At 47.2% G+C, this 22,576-nt stretch overlaps 1 protein-coding gene across 1 annotated transcript; it reads left to right on the top strand.

Annotated features, from left to right (window-relative positions):
* Positions 1-5,016: 5,016 nt before the first annotated feature.
* HNRNPUL2 (heterogeneous nuclear ribonucleoprotein U like 2) lies at positions 5,017-20,148 on the top strand. Its single transcript, XM_034777189.1, has 14 exons — positions 5,017-5,614; positions 8,314-8,449; positions 8,719-8,792; positions 9,381-9,520; positions 11,313-11,403; positions 11,577-11,689; positions 12,288-12,551; positions 12,785-12,907; positions 13,325-13,453; positions 13,617-13,785; positions 14,033-14,233; positions 15,632-15,708; positions 16,426-16,533; positions 17,054-20,148. The coding sequence occupies exons 1-14, from the start codon at positions 5,032-5,034 to the stop codon at positions 17,120-17,122; spliced, it is 2,277 nt and encodes a 758-aa protein (XP_034633080.1). The 5' UTR covers positions 5,017-5,031; the 3' UTR covers positions 17,123-20,148.
* Positions 20,149-22,576: the final 2,428 nt, after the last annotated feature.

Below are 22,576 nucleotides of genomic sequence, written 5' to 3'. Positions count from 1 at the left end.
CATACCCCTAATCATTTTAGTTGCCCATCTCTGTACCTTTTCCAATTCCAAAATATCTTTTTTGGGATGGGGTGACCAGATCTGCACACAGTATTCAAGGTGTGCACATACCATGGATTTACATAGAGACAATATGATATTTTCTGTCTTATTATCTATCCCTTTCTTAATGATTCCCAACACTGTTTGCTTTTTTGACTGCCGCTGCATATTGAGTGGATGTTTTCAGAGAACTATCCACAATGACTCCAAGATCTTTCTTGAGTGTTAACAGCTAATTCAGACTCTATCATTTTGTATGGATAGTTGAGATTGTTTTCCAATGTGCATTACTTTGCATTTATCAACATTGAATTTCCTCTGCCATTTTGTTGCCCAGTCACCCAGTTTTGTGAGATCCCTTTGTAACTCTTTGCAGTCTGCCTGGGACTTAAGTATCTTGAATAGTTTTGTATCATCTGCAAATTTGGCCACCTCACTGTTTACCCATTTTTCCAGATCATTTATGAATATGTTGAACAGTAATGGTCCCAGTACTGACCCCTCAGGGATACCACTATTTATCTCTCTCCATTCTGAAAACTGATAATTTATTCCTACCCTTTGTTTTACATCTTTTAACCAGATCCTGATCCATGAGAGGACTTCCCTCTTATCTCATGAGGGCTTACTTTTCAAAAGTCAATTTAAATTAAATACTTTTTTTTTAATTTATATATTTTTAGAAATCTAGACCTGTTACGTGTTTTGGTGTAACTTGCATTATCCTTATGTTAAATTTGCATTATCCTATCAAAACATTTACTTTATTCATATCTCTTTTATATGTTGCAGGTCAAAGTGAAAATGAAAAGACAAAAAACCAATACAATAATTTTTCCACTCAAAGGCCTCAAAAACTAACCAAGGTGAAGAACACATCAAGAACCAAGAATATATCATGTCACCTGAAGGTTCAAGTGGTATATCTACATCCAACCAGCCCAAAGCACAAATATAGCTACCTATTGAAGAAACAGTTTCTCCAAAACCTAAAGGCAGTTCCCGATGTTTGTCGGTCAAAGTGTTCCCATTTATTGAAGTTACAAAAGATGGCTACTGGTGCTCCTCTTGCAAAAAAGCTTACGAAGAAGGAAAGCTTCCCAATGCTATAATTGGTAAAAGTGGAGGAGCTTGGTTTGTCAAACCGATCAGCAAAGCCAATGCTGACAAACTACGTGAAAAGGCTGCAAAACACCAGGCCTCTGGAGTGTATCAACATGCAGAAAGCCTTATAAGTCCACTTTCAAAGCCAATTTTAGAAGTACTTAATGAGGCTGTTAAGAATGCTGTAGACACAACACAGTTCATGCGAACAAACCTGGCTGTGGCAGCCTACTTTCTATTTAAGCAAGAGATACCACACACTACAAACTGGAGGCCAATGTTAAGTGCATTGTCACTTGTTCATCCTGAAGTTGAACACTGGTTCCGAACAAGACCAGCAAATGCTCACTATCTTTCTGCAAGAAACTCAGCTGACTGGCTAGAAGCATGCGGTGCAACAGTGAAAGACTCAACAGTTGAAAAAGTGGAGAACTCTCTCACCATATTCAAAAAATTTGCATACATGGCTGATGAATGCACTGATGCAAATGGGCATCAAGTATTAAGTCATTGTGTATGTTATCTTGATGTCAGGGGTAGGCCAGTAGACGCATTTCTAGATGTTCAAGTTATAGAAGACACATCGGCTGCATCTGTGACAACCCACATCTTAGAAGAGTTAAATGCTTGTCAATTGGACCCGAAACAGATGGCTGCTTGTGCATTAGATGGAGCTGAAAACTTCTCTGGAAGACATGGTGGAGTACAAGCTTTGCTCAGAGAAAAGTGTAACCCTAATCTCTCCTATACACACTGCAGAGGCCATCTACTCCAACTAGTACGAGCTGCAGAATCTTCAAAAGACATTTAAAAAGCTATAAATTTAATGTCTTCATTATATTCTTTTTTCAGCAAGAGTCCAAAAAGACTGAATATCTTGAAAAATATAGAAGATACACTGGGACTGAAGTTCAAATTAGTCCAACCTGGGAAAACCCGCTGACTTTCTCATGAGCGATCCTTGGCTGTTGTCTTAAAATTACTCCAGACGTTATTACTGGCTTTGGAAAGTATCTACCAAGATGGGATGGATCTAAGTAGTGAGGCTGGTGGATTACTTTTGCTACTACATTCAGAGAAGACTATTGCCATTCTCTCTCTCGTAAGTCTACTGTTGAAACCACTTGGGTCATTAAACAATGCCATCCAGGCATCTGCTACAACAGTAGTAGATCTTTGTCCAGCAATAGAAGCAACATTTGGATCAAAGATCTATCCATTGAAAAAGTACTGGAAGAAGCAAAGACTTCAGTCCAGAAGTTGACTAATAAAGGCATTTATATTGAATCCTTAAGTGAAGAAGACAAGAAGTGTTTGTTAAGACAACTGAAAAAGTACACAGACTTGATTTTTTAAAATCTACATCAGCGACTTCTAGATTCTACTCAACCTCTACATAGGTTTTACAGATGCCTGTCCTATAAAACACCAACAGTTGAGTGGAGTGAGGCACTACCAGCAATGGGGCTGCCATGTGATTAGGACAGAATAGAGAATTTGAACACAGAATGGAAAATAATACGACGAATGAATGAAGATTTGACTTCAACTTCTTTTTTATCATCACTAGTGGCTCGACCCGATCTTTGTGTTCTGTTCCCTGGGATGAAAGAAGTAGGAATTCATCTCTTGCAACTCCCAGTCACAACAGCTACAGTTGAGTGTTCTTTTTCATCGTTGAATAGAATTTTGTGTTCTGAAAGAAGTCGCCTTCTGCCTGATCATGTGAATGAACTAATGAGCATATCAACTGAAAAAATGGAAGTACCAAAGATGAACGCATTGCATTCAATAAGTTAATTAACAGAGTTGTGCAAAATTATAACAAGAAACCAAGAAGGATGTAGATGTAGTGTTTCATAGAAGGCTTGAGTAGCCAACTTTAATTTGTGTGATGATTTTAAAACATGAGTTAAATTTAATAAAATGGTCATGAAACATTTTCCAGTTTTTACTAGGGTGCCATACAGCCCACCTTCACCCTTACAATCTCACCCCTTATCGGCCCTGACACCCCCCCTACAAATTCGAACCCCCCCCAATTTCAATTCCTGGGTAAGCCACTGCTTCTGCCATCAAATATCTCTTCCCCATCTTTTCTCTAAAACGTATGCTCTTGTTTAAATGGCAATGAATTCAGGGAAGTTCTCTGGCCTGTTATGCTGGCCAGGGCCGGCTTTAGGAAGTGCAGGGCCCAATTTGAACATTTTCGGCGGCGCCGGCAGGGATGACTTAAAAAAAAAAAAAAGAAAAAGAAAAAAAGAAAACCTGCTTCTATCACTCCGGCCCTTTAAATAGCCGAGGGAGCCCTGGGGAAGCGGTGGGCCTCCAGCGGCTATTTAAAGGGCCGGGGCAGTAGAAGCAAGGGGAGCCCTGGACTTTTTAAATAGCCCCCAGAGCCCCACAGCCCTACCCCAGGGCTCCAGAAGTGGGGCTCTGGTGGCAATGTAAAGGGCTTGGGGCTCCAGCCCCTGCTGGGAGCCCCAGGCCCTTTACATTGCCCCCTGGGGAAGCCACCCGCCCCATACAGCATACTGGCAGCAGCCAGGGCACGGGGCCCTCTTAGGCGCGTGGTCCGATTCCGGGGAATCGCCTGAATTGGCCTAAAGCCGGCCCTGATGCTGGAGGTCAGACTAGATGACCGTGGTCCTGCCTGGCTATGAATCTATGTTGGTACTTACAGGCACTAGTTATGCAGATGGCTTTGCCTACATGGGAAAGTTGCTCTGGGTTAAATTGTTTTTTAAACCATTTGACTTCACTGGATGCAAAATCCTGTGTGGATGCTCTTAGTTGGGATTAAGACCAGTTGATCTGGGTTTATTTTAAACCTCTTCCCAACTAGTTTACTAAACCCAAAAAAAACAACTCCCAAAGCCCCTGGGTTTGGATTTTTCACACACCCCATCTAAGTTAAACCACGGCAGCTTTGCAGAGCAGGCGATCTGCTCATGTCTGGGGGGAAAGCAGATACGCTGGCGGGGGAGGGGACTGCCTCCCATCTTTGCGGGTAGTGATCCTGGGGTGGCGGTAATTGCTCCCATTATTTGGGGGGCAGATATCCTGGGGAAAGTGTGTGTATATTTATATATGGGGTGAGGTAAATGCCCCCAATACATTGGGGGTCAGGTACGCTGGGGTCGGGGGGGCGGATTCATTTCTCCCAGCTCTTTCCTCTCAGACTCAGGTACTAAGACACAAAATGGCGACTGTATCGGCTGAAGCAGGGTGCGGGGCATTTGAGAGCTCATCGGCGACCACCCAATCAAAAGCAAGCCTTGCAGTTGCTAGGCAGCTTAGAGACCTCGGCTCTTTGGGATTGGAGAGAACTAGCCAAACAAAAAATTCAGCAGCCTCCCCGTACGGCTGGGCCCCAGAGGCCTCAAACACCCGCCTAAACCGATTGCTATGTACGTAGGCAGCGCGAGGGAGGCAGGGACTCAGGGGGAGGCTGCGCGTGCGCAGCTAAATGGTTAGATCGAAGACGCTGCATGCGGTTTTTACGGCGGCTGAGGGAAAACAATTGGAGTCTGCGCACAGCGTCAACGAGTGGGAAGGGCGCGTGCGCCTTTTCGGGCCCAGGCGATGTGCGCATGTGCAGTTGCGTGGGTTGTGGGGAGAATGCGCGTGCGTCGTGTCGGATTTCGGCGGCCGTTGGGGAACCCCGCCTGCATATTGGTGAGCCGAGGGGGCCGTTGGACTCTGCGCCTGCGCGACGGCGTGGGCGGCCTCGAGCCCGCGCTTGCGCAGTGAGCGGCCGAAGCGACGCTTGGAGGCTGCGCGTGCGCCTTGATGGGACTAGCCTCCCGCGCTTGCGCGGTGGTCTGTCCGTGCGGTGGGCGCGCTTGCGCTGTGCTGTAGCGAGGCGGCGGTGGGGTTCGGCGCATGCGCAGTAACGGCGCGGGCGGCCGAGGCGCTGGGTCGGTCGGAGTCTTTCGCTCGCTGCCTTGTCCCCCCCTTGCCATGGACGTGAAGCGTCTGAAGGTGACTGAGCTGCGGGCTGAGCTAGGTCGCCGTGGTCTCGACTCCCGTGGGCTGAAGGTGGAGCTTGCCCAGCGGCTACAGGAGGCCCTGGACGCCGAGATGCTGGCGGCCGGGCCCGAGGAGGGCGGCGCTGCTGGGGCCTGCTCTGGGGTGGAGCCGGGGCCTGCGGGGGGCCCGGTCGGAGCCCATCCGCGTGGGGAGGGCGACGACGACGAGGACGAAGAGGAGGAGGAGGAAGAAGAAGAAGAGGAGGAGGACGAGGAGGCGCTGTTGGCTGACGAGGAGTCTACGCCGGCCTTGGGCGGGGAGGCCCAGCCTCAGCCCGGGCCCCAGGAAGAGGCGGCCCAGGCCCAGGCGCAGTCCCAGCCCGAGGGGAGCGACGGGGGCGGCATGAATGGAGCGGAGCAGCCGCAGGAGGAGGGGCCCAGCGGGGATGAGGCGGCGGCGGCCGAGGCTGAGACCAAAGAGGGGGGCGAGGAGCCCGGTGAGGCCCCAGACGGGGTGGGGGGAACATCCACCGTAGGTGACTCCCGCCGATTCCTCCTCCCCACCACGGGGACCCCCGTAGGTCATGCCCCGCACATCATGGTCATCTCCCGAACATCCTGTTACTCTCTCCCACCCACCCGCGGGGAACCCCATAGGTCCTCGCATCCCCCTTTCCCTGCACATCCGGGTCCTATCCCACATCTTCCATGGAATTACCTTACCCTGCACATTCGTTCCCTTTATCCTACACATCCAGGCCCTTTCCCACATCTCTCTTACCCTCACCAGTTTCTCTTTATCCTGTGTATCTGGGACTGTTCCCTTACCTCATATCTAAACACCCTACAGGATACCTCATCTTACCCCATGCATCCTGGTCCACTTTCCCCCAGATCTTTACTCCTATTTCCCCAATTCTTTTTCTCCAGTATCACTGCAGCAGGTATTTGGAGGAGCAGACCAGAGCATTGGGAGCTTCTAGTTTCTGACATGTTAGATAAATGGGTGTCTGTAAACCTGTGGCATAATATTTTAAATATTCCAAGTTCGTTTATACAATTCGTGGTACATATGCAGGATCAGAGGAAATCCATATAACTTTACAATTTGGATGGCACGAACTGCCCTGCCTCCTGAAAGGGCATTTCCAGGCTCAGTGATAACATCCCTGTATATAATTCACTATTGCACTTGTTCTGAACATCTCTTTGCATTGGCCTTTGATTCAGAAATCCTATGTCTTGTGCATGGGCTATAAACTCCAGAAGGGGGTTACAGGGTGTAAAGGTAAAGCCCTATCAGCACCAATGTAATAGCTTGACAGTTCTCTTTATTGGTGTCGTTTTGGAATAAAATCCTAATCTGTTTTAAATTGAAAGTAGTTCCAGGTACCAGCACTTGTCACTAAGTCTGTTGTCAATTTTAGTGATGAGTGTTGGTACCTAAACACACTGTAAAATTTTTGCTGTCTCCCCATGAAATCTAAAGAAAAAAATAGAGAAAGAGGGAGGAAAACCGACTATAAAAAAACCACTGTCAAAGGTCCATAGCAAACAAACAATTTTGCTAAACCTTTCGTTGTTGGTGCAGGGTAGTTGTAGTGGTGCTGGTCTCAGGATATTAGAGAGACAAGGTCCAAAGTAATATCTTTTATTAGAGAGTTCTTCAGGTCTATATAAGCTCGAAAGCTTGTCTCACCAACAGAAGTTGATCTAATAAAAGATACGATCTTGCCCACATTGTCTCTCTAATTTTTCTAAACTTATAGTTATCTTTGCTATTTCCCACAATAAAATATTGGGGGGGAGGGGGAGTTCAGTGCAAAGTTCTATATTTGAGAGACTTTCCAGGTTAATTACTAGCTGTTTGTCATTAATTGGTATGAATTTGTAAAATAGCAAATGAAAACAATACGTGATAGAAAGTATTGATTAATAAAAAGCTGAGCCTCATTTTGGCATCACCCCCTCTTTTCTGTTCCCTTATTTTGGTTTCCAAGATGTTTGGAGGAGGGGGAAGCCCATCTGACCATTAAAAAATAAATAAATAAGTTGGATTTTTTTTTTCTGGGTTCTGGTTTGCTTAGATTTATATTACTATTACAAGTACAGCTTCATTTTCTCTATAAAATATATGCATGTGGCTACAAACAGAGACCTTGAGCTTTCAAACACACATTTAATTTTGCTACCAGGACCATCCTGTCCCATCCCGTTTCCCCCCTGCCTGCTCTTGAATTAGGGGGACTCAAAGATAAGCACGTGCATAAATATTTACAGGATCCAAACCTGGGGGGAAAAAACCTTAAAGCCCCAAAGTAGGAAAAATATAAAAATGCAAAATTAACGAAATTAAAATACATTAAAAACAAATCTTCTCATGGATTCTCCTGGCAAGACCAGACTGAAGAGGGTTGTTTCTCTGGTGGGAGCTTTACCTGCACTCTTTAGGGCATATCCATGTTCTCAGCTATTTGTAGGTGAAACGTGGGATATTAATACTGATATTTAGTGCTTATACGGCTCTCTTCATCCTCAGACAATTACAGATGTTACTAATTAACTAATGAACATTGAACCCAGGTTTTGGTATGCAAGTTAGAGAGAAACTGAATTCAAAATGTTTTGCTTCTAAGAACACTTTAGTTCTTCAATGCACATCTGTGTTACTGATTCAACTTCAAGTCTAGTCAGTTTTAAAACGTTAAAAATAGTTTCTGGTACTAAGCATACCCCTGAGTACATCTGTAAATTTTTGTTTTTATAAAATCCTATTTTGTTTCTGAAATGTTGTATTCTCCCAAGCTGCTGTGTGAAAGATGCACGTGAGCAAAATGGGAAATAGCAAAACTGACTCTAATCAAATTACTGTAAAATGCACAAATTAAACATACTGAAATGCAGAATCTTCTGATTTTAGTGATCTTGGTTGTCACTTTACAATAGGTGGAAGTCAGGCAGAAATGTAATTGTTAAGCTGATGGTGTCCCATTAACAGTTTTTGGGTTTTTTAAGTTTAATGAAATGACCAGACTTTTTATAGAATGTCCCTGAGACAGAAGCACTTTATAGGTGTCATCTTATTGCCAGGAGGACATGTCAGGCAGGTGGGACCTACAGGGCTTTGGTGTTGCATTCTTTAGGTTTTGTGTCACTTTCAGTAAGGCTTGCTGACTTTTTCTTCTGTCCCTCACAGTGGACGAAGAGGATGAAGATAAATCAAAGCCAACAGGCTCAGATGGAGAGCGGCGAGGGGTTAAGAGACAACGTGAAGAAAAAGAAGAACATGGCCGTGCTTATTATGAATTCCGAGAGGAGGCTTACAATAGCCGGTGAGCAGAAGGGAATCTCTGGTCCTGGTTTTACTGGCAATCCAAGTCACTTCCCAGGCAATGAATGAAACTAGATTTGATCAGCTAGTTCTGGGATTAGACAGACATTGCATGTGGATGCAAGGAAAAGGATATAATTTGGTTTGGGACTATAAGGCAGAATGTGTGTTCTTGTTTTATATTCTGTTGTTTTCCCTATTCTAAATTGTTCTTATTCCTGGATGTTCTTTGATATCTGATTGCTTGTTTCTTCTCTCACTCCTGCCTAGGTCTAAGTCTCCACCACCACCAGAAGAGGAACCAAGAGAGGAAGATGATGAAACTGTTGTGATCCTGGACACATGTATGTATAGGCCATGTGGTAGTTATTTGATGTATAGTAAATTTAAAGTTCAGAGATTTAATTATTGGGTATATAATTTGAGAAACCAAGCATCATAGCTAATGGGGTGTGTGTCAGAATAACAGAGGCCACTCTACTCCTTCAGCCGCCATAGGATTTACAGGAGATTGTGTAAGTGGAACTCTCCAGCTGGAACATTTCTAATTTTTTTTTATCTTTTGGGCGATATATGGGGGTACTTGGGTAAGTGCAGCATTAATGCAGTAGCACTAGAGCAGTGGTTTTCAGCCTGTGGTCTGCGGACTCTTGGGGGTTTGAAGACTATGTCTAAGATTTCCAAAGGTGTCCGCACTACCATTCAACATTTTTTAGGAATCCGCAAATGAAAAAAGGTTGAAAACCACTACAGTAGAGCAACCTTTGGGCCTGCCTAGCGTTGGAACAGTGGCATGGTAGAAAACTGCCTTCTAACATGTCAGTTTCTATCTGGATATGAGCCAGACTATTACTGGTGCTTGTGGGGTCTAATTCTTTTTGAGTAAATCTGAAAAAGGAACTTAGAGTAAACTGATCTCTTCTTTCTGACAGATACATCTGATCTCCACTTCAAAGCAAGCAAGGACCGCTATGGAGGACAACCTCTCTTCTCAGAGAAGTTCCCCTCCCTTTGGTCTGGGGCAAGGAGCACCCATGGAGTGACAAAGGGGAAAGTCTGCTTTGAGGCAAAGGTGGGGCACTTGCTAGATGGATGTGCTGAGTCTGTATGTTGGGAAGTGGCATGTGTGTTCTGTTGGGTAACTGGCACTTTCAGCACTGAATGAGATGTTGGGTCTGTGCTAGTCTAATTTAATAAGGAATGTAGTGTATTTAATTTAACAGATTGAAATGTAGAGCAGCTCATGGGGGGGGGGTGTAACAAGGTCTGGATATGGTGCTGTGGTGATGAGAAGATCCTGCCCAGAGTGTTGAGAGAGGCAATCTGTCAGAATTAACTCTTTGGGCTTGGCTCTGTTTAAAAATGCAAATGTAGACCTACTTTTTGTGGCAGTTAGAGCCAAATTTCTGATTAAAATTATGTGATTGTACCCTTTTGCTGCTTTGAATATAGAGATGGCCTGCAAATTCTTAGGGTTTTTTTCCCTGCTTTGAAATATCAGGATTATCAAGTCTGGGCTCCCTTAGTTTGCTGGAGGGCATCCAGAGGGGAGAGGGGGATGGGACGGGGAGGGGTTTGGTTGTTTTTGTGAGCCTTCTGTCCTTAATTGAAGGGTTATGGAGGCTTTAGTCTTTAGCAAAGATTTCCTTTCTTCCAAGTGTTAATTATGCATCCCAATCATACAGGTGTTCTCAAAGCAGAGTTGTAATCAGTCTAGATAAAACTCCCTTTACCTCTTTATTGCTCAGATGTCAGTTTTTTATGATACTAACTCCACTAGCTCTTCATTCACAGCAGCCTCTGTCTAACCTAGTTGTAGATATCTAATGTATAAAAGCTTTTCTTAAACACCTTTCAGGCTGCTTTCATCCTACCTGGGGAAAATGAAAAGAGCACAACACTTACACTCACAAAAACTGAGCATTTAAATGTATGTCACAACATATCTCTCTTTGTGGTGGAATTTCCCATATAAAGCAACTGTTTTATTTTGGGGGGGGGGGGAATTCCCCACTGTTTCACCGATAGCTGCTCTACCTTGGGTATTGGTGTGCCCATACACTGACAGGAATTAGTTTTGCATAGAATACATTCTTCCTTAGGTTTACCCTTATCACTTCAGTCTCCCATTTGAGAGAATTTCTAGTTGGTGGATCTCCTCTCTGATGGGAATAATCATGAGGATGCAGGTTGAGGCTCAGAATTTGGCAGTCTTGTTAAATGGGTTTCAGAACATAAATCTATTCATCCCAATTCTGAGACAGGCTGCCAAAATCTCTCACTCAAAATTGCAACACAAGTTTCTATGTGGTGCAGGTTCCCAGTGCTGTCTTCCACTCCTGCTACTGTCTCTGATCTTGTGAGATAATGGGTGGATGGAGACTGTAGAGCCTTGTAAAGGGAAGCAAGTGAGTATAGTCCTACCAGTGCAGTCTCTAATCCAAGCAGTAGCCCTGCCACGCAAGGATTGGCTGGGGGAGCACACCTTGGTCAGGTCTCTCACTAGGCTCTGCACCAAAGGAATAGACTATAGAAATATTGTTTGTTCTAAGCCTTGGGGAATCAACTTCTAAATGGCTGAGGTGATTTGGTGCTGCTGCTATGTAGTGACTGTTAGGGTATCTGACATGAATGCCTGTCTGCTGGAAGCAGATGAGATGTGTATTTGAATAGGCTACAGAGAAAGTAGGGGAAATACCCCATTAACTCTGGCTTTGGTACAGAGATCTGTGACCTGCGCATGCCTCCAGCTCATGTAAATCCAGGTATGACTAGCACCTGGAGGAGGATTATAGTCTCGGAGAGGCCTGACTCTAGCTTTGCACACAACATGCTAAATGACTCCTTCTCTTTTATTTGTCTAGGTAACACAGAATCTCCCAGTGAAGGAAGGCAGTACGGAGGTCCCGCTTCTTCGGGTTGGATGGTCTGTGGATTTCTCTCGTTCCCAGCTAGGTAACTGAGCTCATTTTTCTGTTATGTTAGCTATGAGCTGGGGCAGGTTACAGAGCTGTTGAGCTGCTGCTGCAGCCTGGGCTGGGATTTTCTAAGAGCTGCAGTGGGCAGTTTGGCTCAGCAGTGACACAGTTTGGGAAAACATGTGTGTAATAGCTGCTGCTCTTTTCCAGGTGAGGATGAGTTTTCTTATGGCTATGATGGACGAGGGTTGAAGGCTGAAAATGGGCAGTTTGAAGAGTTTGGTCAGCCCTTTGGGGAGAATGATGTGATTAGTTGCTTTGCGGTAAGTGCTGTAGATCAATGGTTCTCAACCAGGAGTCTGGGGCCCCCTTGGGGGGCCACGAGCAAGTTTTGTGGGGGGCACCAAGCAAGGCCAGCATTAGACTTGCTGGGGCCCAGGGCAGAAAGCTGACGTCCCAGCACCCTGGGGCTGAAGTCTGGCCCCTGGGCCCTACCACCCAGGGCTGAAGCCAAAGCCTAAGCAATATAGCTTTTTGGGAGCCCCTGTAGCATGGGGCCTCAGGCAGTTGCCCTGCTTGCTAGTCCCTAACTCCAGCCCTGGCTTTTATATGCAGAAAACCAGTTATTGTGGCACAGGTGGACCGTGGAGGTTTTATAGCGTGGGGGGGGGGGGTGTCTCTCCAAAAGAAAAAGGTTGAGAACCCCTGCTGTAGCTAAGGCCTGTGGTTGCCATCCCAGAGGGGCGGAGGAGGGGGAAGACTTCTATCCTTGCATCCAAAATATATGTGAAGTGGCTTTTCTCCTGTTCGTGCAGGAGCCTGCTGGGAGATGGATTTGGAGGAAAGACAATGAAGGGAGAAATAGTGGCCACCCCTCAAAACTTGCTGGTCACAGGACTCTTGTGTTCTTTGTTGTCACAGAACTTTGAGAGTGAAGAGGTGGAGCTGTCCTTCTCCAAGAATGGGGAGGAACTGGGAGTGGCCTTCCGGATCAGTAAAGAATCTCTCGCTGACAGAGCCCTCCTGCCACACGTGCTGTGCAAAAACTGTGTGGTTGAATTGAACTTCGGTCAGAAGGAGGAGCCCTTCTTCCCAATTCCTGAGGAATATGTGTTCATCCACGCCATCCCGGTTGAGGACCGAGTGCGCACGCCTCTTCCGCCCAAAACCACAGAGGAGTGTGAGGTAATGGGGTTTGTTCCAGACAGGCCTAGTTATTGCTTGTAAGGAGTCAACATGGCTGTGAGTTAGTGGCTGTGTTGCATGGCATATTGGTCTGTTTTTTTTAAGGAAAACTTGACGTACATATGGAAAGAGCCATTCCCTGCAAGGCATGGTGTTGACTGTTACTGTTTCTACTCAGATATTTAATCATTTCAGCTCTTTCTCCTCTAACCTCTGTGTGGTGCTTCCTGCAGGTACTGCTGATGGTTGGACTGCCAGGGTCTGGGAAGACCCAGTGGGCACAGAAGTACACCCAGGAAAATCAAGAGAAACGATACAACATCTTGGGAACAGAGACTGTTCTCTACCAGATGAGGGTAAGCCCTTCCCTTGGGTAGAGTGGTATCACTTAGAGCCTTCACTGGGCGGGGCTGGCTGGACAATCCTAGAAAGTATAGTGGCTTTATATCCCCTTGCCAATGTTCTGCTATAACTATGGCATTGCAGAAAATTGCTTAGTGGAGTAGTAAGGGGAGGGAACTCTTCTGATAAGAGCAGAAAGGGGTGTTTTTTCCCCTCTTTTAAGGTCAATCTGTACATGATTCCAGGCTGAAGAAGGCTTCAGCTCCAGAGGGCAGAACTAGTGGCCGAGCTAGAGGAATTGCATTATGAGTTATCTCTGCACCAATAGCTTGTGTCTGACACCTGGTGCTAGAGATGGGTAACCACAGGGCTGGTAGAACACTGTGTATATCTGAAGAATCTCTTATTGATGTCCCTTTTCCTCTTGCCAGACAAAAGGCCTTGAGGATGAAGAGATGGATCCCAAGAGCCGAGACCTGTTAATCCAGCAAGCTGCCCAGTGCCTTAGCAAGCTGGTCCAGATTGCTCCCAGGGCCAAGAGAAACTATATTCTTGATCAGGTATTGTTACTAAATCCCAGTGACTTCCTGACCTGAGCAACTTTGACTTCAGGGCACGCTGAGCATGCTCCTCAGCTCATGTCCCATTCTGATTGGAGGGGATCCAGACTGGGCTGAGTTAGTGGCAGATGAATTTCTGAAACCCGTTTCTTTCCCCCCTCAGTGTAATGTGTATAACTCCGGCCAGCGACGGAAGCTGCTTGCCTTCAAGGGTTTCTCTCGCAAGGTGGTTGTGATTGTCCCCAATGAAGAAGACTGGAAGAAGAGGCTGGAGCTGAGGAAGGAGGTTGAGGGGGAGGATGTGCCTGAATCGGTGATGCTGGAAATGAAAGGTAGACAGGCTCAACCAAGCCTGTTGCATTGTGGTGCAGCATCTCTAACAATCTTTAAATAATTCAGAGAAACTAGCTAGTTCCAGACAGTCCTGGGCAGTGGTAGGAGCCTAGGTGCCCCTTTGGGGTGATGGGGTAGGAAGTCTATTAACCTCCTGAATCTCTTCTCTGCTGGGAAATAGGGTCTTGAGCCACTGAAAGCTGCCTTGATCTTGTGAACTCTCTTGCTGTTTCCATTTTAACGCAGCTAACTTCTCACTTCCGGAGAAGAGTGATTACTTAGATGAGGTGATGTATGAAGAGCTGGTGAAGGAGGAGGCCCAGCCACTGGTTACCAAATACAAGGAGGAGGCCAGAAAACTGCTCCCTCCATCTGAGAAACGGGCAAACCGTCGCAATAATCGCAACAAGCGCAACCGTCAGAACCGCAACCGTGGCCAGGGATATGGTGAGGCTCTGTAGGGGCTGGGCAGCACTGCCTCTCTGGTCTCTTTTGTATCTAAAGGCTCCTCTTGCCGTATTTTCTTGATGTCAAGGCAAACTGTAAGGATTCTGCTCCCTAGGTTTTGAAGAAGGGACTTGGGTCACTCAGTGCAGGCCTCAGCAAGAGAACAGAACTTTCTCACCACTCCAGCTTCTAGTTCTTTTCTCAAGCACCTCCCTTGCCCAGTTGCCCTCATGGTTTAACTTCCTCTTCCTTATTCAGAGCCTAAATTGTTCTTGTTTTGTGCTAACTGATGCTTTTGAAAATCTCAGCCCTCATAGTCATTTGCCTTTCAGTGAAACTTGGGCTCCCTCCGTGTCCTTAATTCTTACTGTCATGGCAGAAGTAACCATCTTAAATCTGTATTATAGAGTGCTCTGTTCCCATAAGCTTTTGTAACCTTCACTGGTGACAAAATTTTTTCTTAATTTGCATGTGTCCTTTCTACCCCAAGACTTTGTTACTAGTCTTAAATGTGCATTATTCTGCTGCAGCATCACAATGATGTAAGCTCTTGCTTGTCTCAACTCTCCAGTCTCCTGCTTGCAGACAGCTTCCCCCTGCTGCCTTATTTATCTGAATTGAGTTTCTTCCCATTGCCCCATCTCTCTCACCTTTCCAGAACATCCTGCAGTTTCTCTCTCCCTCTGCTTTCCACTTCCGACAATTCTAACTTGTTCAGTATCCCTGACAAACAACACCCAGTGTATGTTTTACTTCCTGTAGGTTGTCAATATCTGTATGAATTAGTCCTAGTCATTCTATAGACTGCAGCAGAGCATTACTGGACATCTCTCCCTAGTGGGATGTTGTTCCATTAATGTTTATCCTCTGCTTATGGTGTGTTGCCTGTCTCATGCTATGCTTTTCCTATCCAAACACCATTCTTTCACTTTGCTTGGGAGCTACTGAGATTGGGATAAGTGGGGCTGCTGCTGGATTTTTCTGTCCTGTAACTTTATTGGAGGGTGTAAAATCTGGTATGGTCGGTTATACAGGAATCTTTGCTAGTTTTTCCTGACAGAATTTTTGTTTCTTCTTAATCTGTGGTTTCATTTCTCTCCTTCTGGCTCTAGCTGTTTTAACAGAAAAGTTAAACCTAGTCTAACCTTCTCCCTATAGAGTCCTGGTTTCTTCTGTACTGAATGTTTGCTGCTTTCACTCCCCAAAGGGGAAACATGCAACCAATAGGAAGTTACTGTGCTGACCTGTGATTAGAACGTCTGACAAAAGGAAGTTTTGCCTTCTGCCATCAGGGGATTGCAAGCCATGGGGCAGCTCAGGAACAGCCTGACTCTTGCTGATGTTTACGAGGTACTGCATCTGTAGCTTTGTCTGAGACCTTGCCTGTTTCCTTTCTAGTCGGTGGACAGCGCCGAGGTTATGACAATCGATCTTATGGACAGCAGCAGTACTGGGGGCAGCCTGGAAACAGAGGAGTGAGTGCATTAGTTCTGACTACTTCATACCAAATACAGGCAGGGGATATGGCGGTTGTTGTTGATTTTTCCTCTACAGGGAAAGAGGGAGTTTTGGGGTGATTCTTGCTCCATTTTCTTCCCAAGAGGAGGAGGAGATAATACCTAGCTCTTGTATGGTGATTCTTATCCATAGACCTCAGAGTACTTGACAAAGGAGGCCAGAAGCACAGAGGGGAAAGTGACTTGCCCAAGGACTCTGAGCATGCAGTTGTAGAACCAGGAATGGAACCCAGATGTTCTGAGTCTCAGTCCAGTGTTTTAGCCTCTAGGCTACACTTCCTCCCATGAGAAGGACACTTTAAAAAATGTAACTTCTGTACTGATAGAGTCCTTCCTGGTAGCCTTTGGGATCCTTTGCACCATGCCTTACCTTTAAGCCACATCTTGTACTCAGGGTATTGGCAGCCGTCACGTGCTGCATCTTGGTGGCTGCCTGAACCTAGGTGGTCTAGTCCTGGCTGCCACTGATTTGCTGTTTCCCCATCTCTAAAACAGGGATATGCACCCACCTCTGTATAAAATGCTTTGAGATGTTTGGGTAGAAGAGACTATAGAACCCAATTATAGGAGGCTATGGGGTGCTGCCATAGGGTGGGGTTCTGCTTCCCACAGGACCATATCTTCCTACAGAGCACATTGTTTGGTGTGCTTAGGTAACTACCTCTGTTTTCACAGGGTTACCGTAACTTCTATGACCGGTACAGAGGGGACTATGATCGATTCTACGGACGCGAGTATGATTACAACAGATACCGAGATTACTACAGGCAGTACAACCGGGAGGTGAGTGGCCACACACCACGGGGCAGTAATAATTCTAGGAGGGGCTTTTCAACCTTAAGAGTAGATGTCTTGTGAACACCTCACTCCCATTTCCTGTTGCCATGGTCCACCTGTAGAAGTATCATCCCAGCATCCCTGTAGCAACTATAGCAACTTTCCACGTGGAAGAGTGGTATTAAGTGAGTGTTTGGTTGTTTTTACCTGTCCTATTGAACACAGTTCCTGTTACTGCTTCTCTTATGTATTGGCAACAAGGCTTGACAGCTCCTTCTTGTTCCAATCACTTTTAGAGGGCTCTTGAGTTTTCATTGCAATGAAGAGCCTGGTCACCTGTTGGAGCAGTGTGGAAGCAAGCAGGTTAAGCCAGAGTAGCATATTCATAGTCGAGAGCTGCTGTCTTAGGACATTTATGAAGGAGGCCAGGGGGCTGCGTAGACGCTATAGCTGTATGGTTATAGGGGGAACATGGCCTTTCCAGCACAGTGCCCCTGGATACAAACTGCTTCTGTTTTCCTTCCAGTGGCAGAACTACTACCAAGACAGAGACCGATACTACAGGAACTACTACGGATACCAAGGATATCGGTGAAATCCCAGCCGTCTTCACCCTTCAGCCAAGAAGCTGAATCTGCGGAGGTGTCTGCAACTTCCCAAAACACAACCAATGGAAACAGGGCTGTTGGGGGGAGAGCGGCGGCGGGGGGAGGGGTGGGAGGAGGAAAAAAACTGTAAATTTTTTTTTTAAAAAGTTTGTTGAAAAGAATATTGTCTTATTCTATAAAACATTTCAAACCTAGTTAGATATTTGTAATCAAAATGTTTGCGCAGAGAGTGCAGCACTTAGCGCTGCCTGGCCTGTACCCTGTGATTGGGCAGGAAAACCACGTACCCTTTAACAACTTTCTAGAGCAGCTGGACTGGCAGCCGGGCAGGGAGGTGCAGGGGTTTGCAAGACGCGCTCAGTGATGGGAACTGAACATGTAAGAACCTGGAGGTACAGATGAGTGAGAATAGAGGGGCCAGCATCCCCTGGGGGCAGAGGGAGGGTTGGGAGGGCAGGCAATATTAATTATTGACTGATCATTCACTTGCAAAACTAATTTCCTTCCAGATTATCATTTGCTGATCTAGCTTTGGGGTGATGTGTGGGGCTCTGCCCACAGTGATTCTGGAGTCTAGTGCTCTTCAATGACTGGTGGAGAAGGGATCGTTTCCACCTTGGAAAATCTGGCAGAGTTCCACGTTCCTGCTGTTGTCTCGTCTGGCAGTGCTGTGCTGGCTGGATGTAACGTATCCCTGGCCAAAGGCTGTGCTTTTTAGCCGAGCAGTTTGCTTCACCCCCCTGGCTATTAAATTTCCCTGAAAGCTTGTAAGTGGAATCATGAGCTGTTTTTTGGCAGAAGGAAGCACAGGAATTTAGTATGCCGGTCCCTAAATTCTCGGTCTTCCCTGGCCAAAGCAGACTGTCTTGGTGAGACTCTGTTCTCTTCCCCTCTCTCCCTCCCCCTCGCCCCGAGGCTAGCAGGCTTGGCCAGGTGCTGAATCATCTCTGTATAGTGTCTGTCCTCTTTAGTGGAAGAGAAGGAACATTTCTCAGGGTTTCTGCTGGATCTTTTCTTCATTAGAGCGTAATGTGTGTGTATATAGGCAACCCATGCAGTGTGTAACCTTCACCTGTGAGGAGATAGTGCTGAGAATAGCAACAATTTTATACCGTAAGAAGAGGGCACAGTTGTTAAAGTGCTCCTGTGGTTTTGATAAACTGGTAGAGCGTGTATATAGGAAACTAGAGAAGGCGATTGAGTGCAGTAGTGAACCAGCCTGAAGTGGGTGGGTGAGTGAGTGTGTGTGTGTGTGTCCGTCCTGCCCTCCCCTCCCCTCCCCTCCCCTCCCCTCCCCATGGCTTGAAAACAATAGGGTTTTGACTTTGATACACTCTTTAGCTGTTAAGTCTAGTCCCACAAGAGGGGAGGGGGGTTCCTGAGGACACTGTGTGAAGGAGGATCCCTTCAGTGCTTAGAGCGTGCTTCAGTATAAAATTTGGGTTGTCCTCAGTCTTCAGAATTTCTGTAAGATTGGGTGAGAGGAGGGGGCATAATTTCAGAAATTATTCCTTTCCCAGGCAAATAGTTGTGTGTTGGGGGGAGAAAGGGGGGCAGCAACTTGTGTAGGGAGTGCATTCATGGCAGAAGTGGATATGGCTGGCTTGTATTTTTTGGGCGGGGGGTGGGGGATTTATTTTCCCATTATGAAATTTAGCATTGATCTTTACTTTTGTTTCATTCTCATCAGTTTGTCTCCCGCCCTGTGATTCTTTCCCCATCCTTCTTTCCCAGTGAGGACAAGATACCCTCTTAGGAAGTGAATTGTAAATACTCTTGGTTCTGGTCCTATAGCCTTGGATTTGGCTAGGGAGCTAATTATGTCCAGTCCCCCTGTTCCTTTCCTTCCCTGCTTGAAGATTATCTTCTACTCTCTGTGATTTGCTGTTTGAAATACAAACATTTTAATTTGTTTTAAAAATTGAATTTTTTTATTCTCTGCCTACCATTGCAAGCTGCCCTGTCTCCAATGCCCATTGTCACATCCAAGCCCAGACTAAACCCCTCCATCCAGACCAGGACATGGTGAGACATGGCTCTGCCAGCACCAGAGAGCACAGGTAACAGGTTGCTGGGATCTCCCAGCCCTGTGCCACTTCCCAATGCAAGAACTAGTGAGAAGCAGAGTTCTACTGTCTCCAACTGCAGTGCCGCATGTGTGTATCTGAACGTGTGACTGTGTGACGACCGTTTTTATAACAAAGCAACTGGTATTTTAAATGATGCTTCAGGCCACTAGAAAATACTCTTGGGACAGGGGTAAAGGGGAGAAAGCAGGAGCCTGCAGTAGGTGTGTGCTGGCAAGGGTGTTCGATGCTTTGGTATTTTTAAAAAGTTCCTTCTTGGGGTGTGCTTTCCAATTGGTGGGGCACAGGCAGCCTCCAGTGTGCAGATCCTCCACAGCTTCATTGAGTTTGGGGGACATGGAGTAACTGGCACTGGAGCCAGGAAAGCTTAAATCACTTCAGGAGGCGCTGTCATCGTTAACAGAATAACTTTTGAAGCTATAGTCCTTTTTAAATAAAACCTGTTTTTCTGGGGATGACTAGAACTGCCACATCCTTGTCCGTAAGACCAAGAGATCTTAGCGACTTCAGTAGATGTCTTTTTCTGCACATTTTTGTTAAAAAAAAGAGGAAAAAAAAGAAAAATTAAATGGTAAACAAGGAAATGCAGCCTGTTTTAGATCTGTTAGTGTTTCATGATTGTACGTCTTAGTTGCTGTAGATGGAAAGCTTGAGAGAACATGAAGGCTGTAAATGTTTTTACAAACTGTAAAACGTTTTGAAGTGGCCAGTAAAAGGGTTTTACCATTGAACATGTAACTGTGTGGTTGTTTACATCTGTAACTTTCCTTCAGATTCTGGCAAATGTAGGCAATAGCTTCCATTTTTAGAATAAATAACCATTGGCTTGACTTAACATCCTTATGTTGCTGCACTGACTTCGTAGGTGTCTCTATACTTTGGCTCTTCTTCCCCTCTCCAATAAAAAGAAAACTCAAAAGACCAGACTAATTTTGCTCTTTTCATAAGGCTCCTTTATTCAGATCCCCTGCATTCACCCTGCCTGCTCCATGCTGTATAATGGAAGTCTTAGTGCCCATGCAGCTCGCCGTGGGCCCTAGCATGGAGCAGCCTAGCACTTGGTGGCGACGCCCAGTGTCAGCGCACTGTTAATATGGACTCCAGTGCTTTCCCTCTAGCTGTGCAAGGGATACCTTTTCTTCCCAAGAGCAGGCCCTATGAGAGTGGCTGCTGCGGTTTGGGCCCTGGGAACCGTGTGCTGGGGGGTAATCGAGCCTAACGGGGGAGGGGCTTGTGCTCCATGTGGGGAAGGGTCTCCTAGACCCCAAAAGCCCCTTTGCGACTGTCTGATCAGCCCTATTTGGCGCCATACCTCCCTGCTTCGCTTCTCTCCACACCTGTCACCGCTGCAGCGTGCACGCGCCCTAATGTGCTCTTTTTTGGGGGGGGGGTAGTGGCCCACGCCGAGGCTGGGTCGCGGAATGGAGGCTCGGCACCTCCTTCGCCCCCAGCGGTTCTGGGGGCTGGCCTAGCCCCAGAGCCGGAGGGACCGTGGGCTGCTCCTTAGGAGGCTGGGCTGCCCCCCGCAACCCCACGTGGGCGTTTCCAGACACGTGAGGCGACGCTGCCCGCGCTCCCTGTCTGGACATGGAGGCGGCGGCTCCGCTCCCGGGTGGCGCTCGGCGCAGCCGGAACTCTGGGCTGCTGCTGGCCGGGTCGAGCCGGACGCGGAGTGATGCCCAGGTGCTGGACGATGCGCTCGGCCGGCTGAGCGGGGCCACTGCGGCTATCACGGCCAACGTGCGGCGGATCAATGGGGCGCTGGAGAGGTAATGAGCCGGGGGACGCCGCCTGGGACGGACCCCTCTTCCCCAGGGCGCTGGAGAGAGGGCAAGCCCTGCCCCGCCTGGGATCCTCTGGGGGGCTGGAGATGGAGCAACCGGTATCCTCCGCGGGTCCCACTTCCCTTCTTGGGATCCTTCCCTTGGAGAGGTGTGTGGGGACTGGTCCTAGCGTCGGAGAGGAACCGCCTCTGAAGTGAGCAATACCCCCACCCCAAATTGTCCTAGCCTCAGACTCGTTAATTCCCCGAGTCGCTGTATCTGAGGCAGCTTCCCCTGGGGTGGGTAGAGTTTATATTGTTGCTAATTCTTGGGAGGGGTGGCCATAGGGTGCTGGATACTGTATAGGGTAGTACAGGCGTGGGTGAAGGAAGGATACAAGACATGGAGAGCAAGGGCAGTAGTTGCGGACGTCAGGTAGTGGCAGTGGGATGGGCACAGGCAGCATGTATCTTCTCCATCTCAGCATTGCTCCTTTGCCAGGTGCATTATCCATCTAGCCTTAGTGATCCCCTGTGCTGGGCAGGGAGGACTTCTGGGTGCGGGGATGTGGGGGTCAAGGGCCACATCAGTAATGGAAGCTCTTCTCCCCTTTGCTCAGGATTCTGGAGGATAAAGCGACTGTGGAGGAGCTGAACCAAATGCTGGTGTGTCAGGGGAGAGGGACCTGGGCTAACAGTTTCTGTGCAGCACCAGATGAGTGCTAACACCCCCAATTGCCCCAGGGAATGGGTGAGAGCAGGATTGAGTGCCCCATGCTGGGGCTCCCTCTCCCAGGGCACTCCCAGGTACCACAACACAATGAGATCCCAGGCTCCCTGTTGCATTGGCAGAGCGTCCATTCCCGGTGGGGTTGCAGTCTGTGTAGTGCATGGTTCCATGAGGGTGGGTCGGGGAGCCATGTCCTATCTGCTGCAGACGTAGGCTGGGGTGGGATGATGATGGGAAGGTGGGGGTGGGGGAAGAGACTTCTGGAAGGAACCCCACCAGGTGCTTGGCTCTGTCCTTCACTTACCCTCAGCCCTCTCTTCCAGAAGAGCTTTGAGTCAAAGTAGCTATGGGATCACCCCAGAGAGAACTGCAACCACAGCCTTCTGCTTCCAAGAGACGTGCTGGGGCCCCATATCAGAGAGTGGGACCCAAGCTGCTCAAGGACATCCTGGCTTGTTGCCAGCTGGAAATGCTGCCTTCTTGAGGACACTAGGAACACCTTTGGATACTGGGTGGCAATTTTGCCCCATGACACTTGGGAGATTTTCCAGTCACTCTTTGTTCTCACAGATAATAAACATGAGACATGATCCCTGACATCCAGCTTGTCTTTGAATGTGTGACTCCCACCGCACCATCTGCCTCCCCTGGGTGCTGCCATGTTGGCTGTGGGATGGTCAAAACACAGGTGTCATCACATTGGTCCAGAGCAGTGTGGGCATCCTCATCTTGTTTCCTATTGTGGTATTGGGAGCAAGGAAATAATGCCTCTCCCATTACCACTAACACCCCTTTCCCTTAGGGTGGAGGGGTCATCTTCCTGGTTACTAGAACCAAAGCCACTGAGTGTGCAAGGGCCCTG

The sequence above is a fragment of the Trachemys scripta genome, chromosome 7, assembly GCF_013100865.1.
Source record: "Trachemys scripta elegans isolate TJP31775 chromosome 7, CAS_Tse_1.0, whole genome shotgun sequence".
NCBI lineage: Eukaryota > Metazoa > Chordata > Testudines > Emydidae > Trachemys > Trachemys scripta.
Note: the sequence above shows the minus strand (reverse complement) of the source record. Positions and strands in the feature narration are given on the sequence as shown.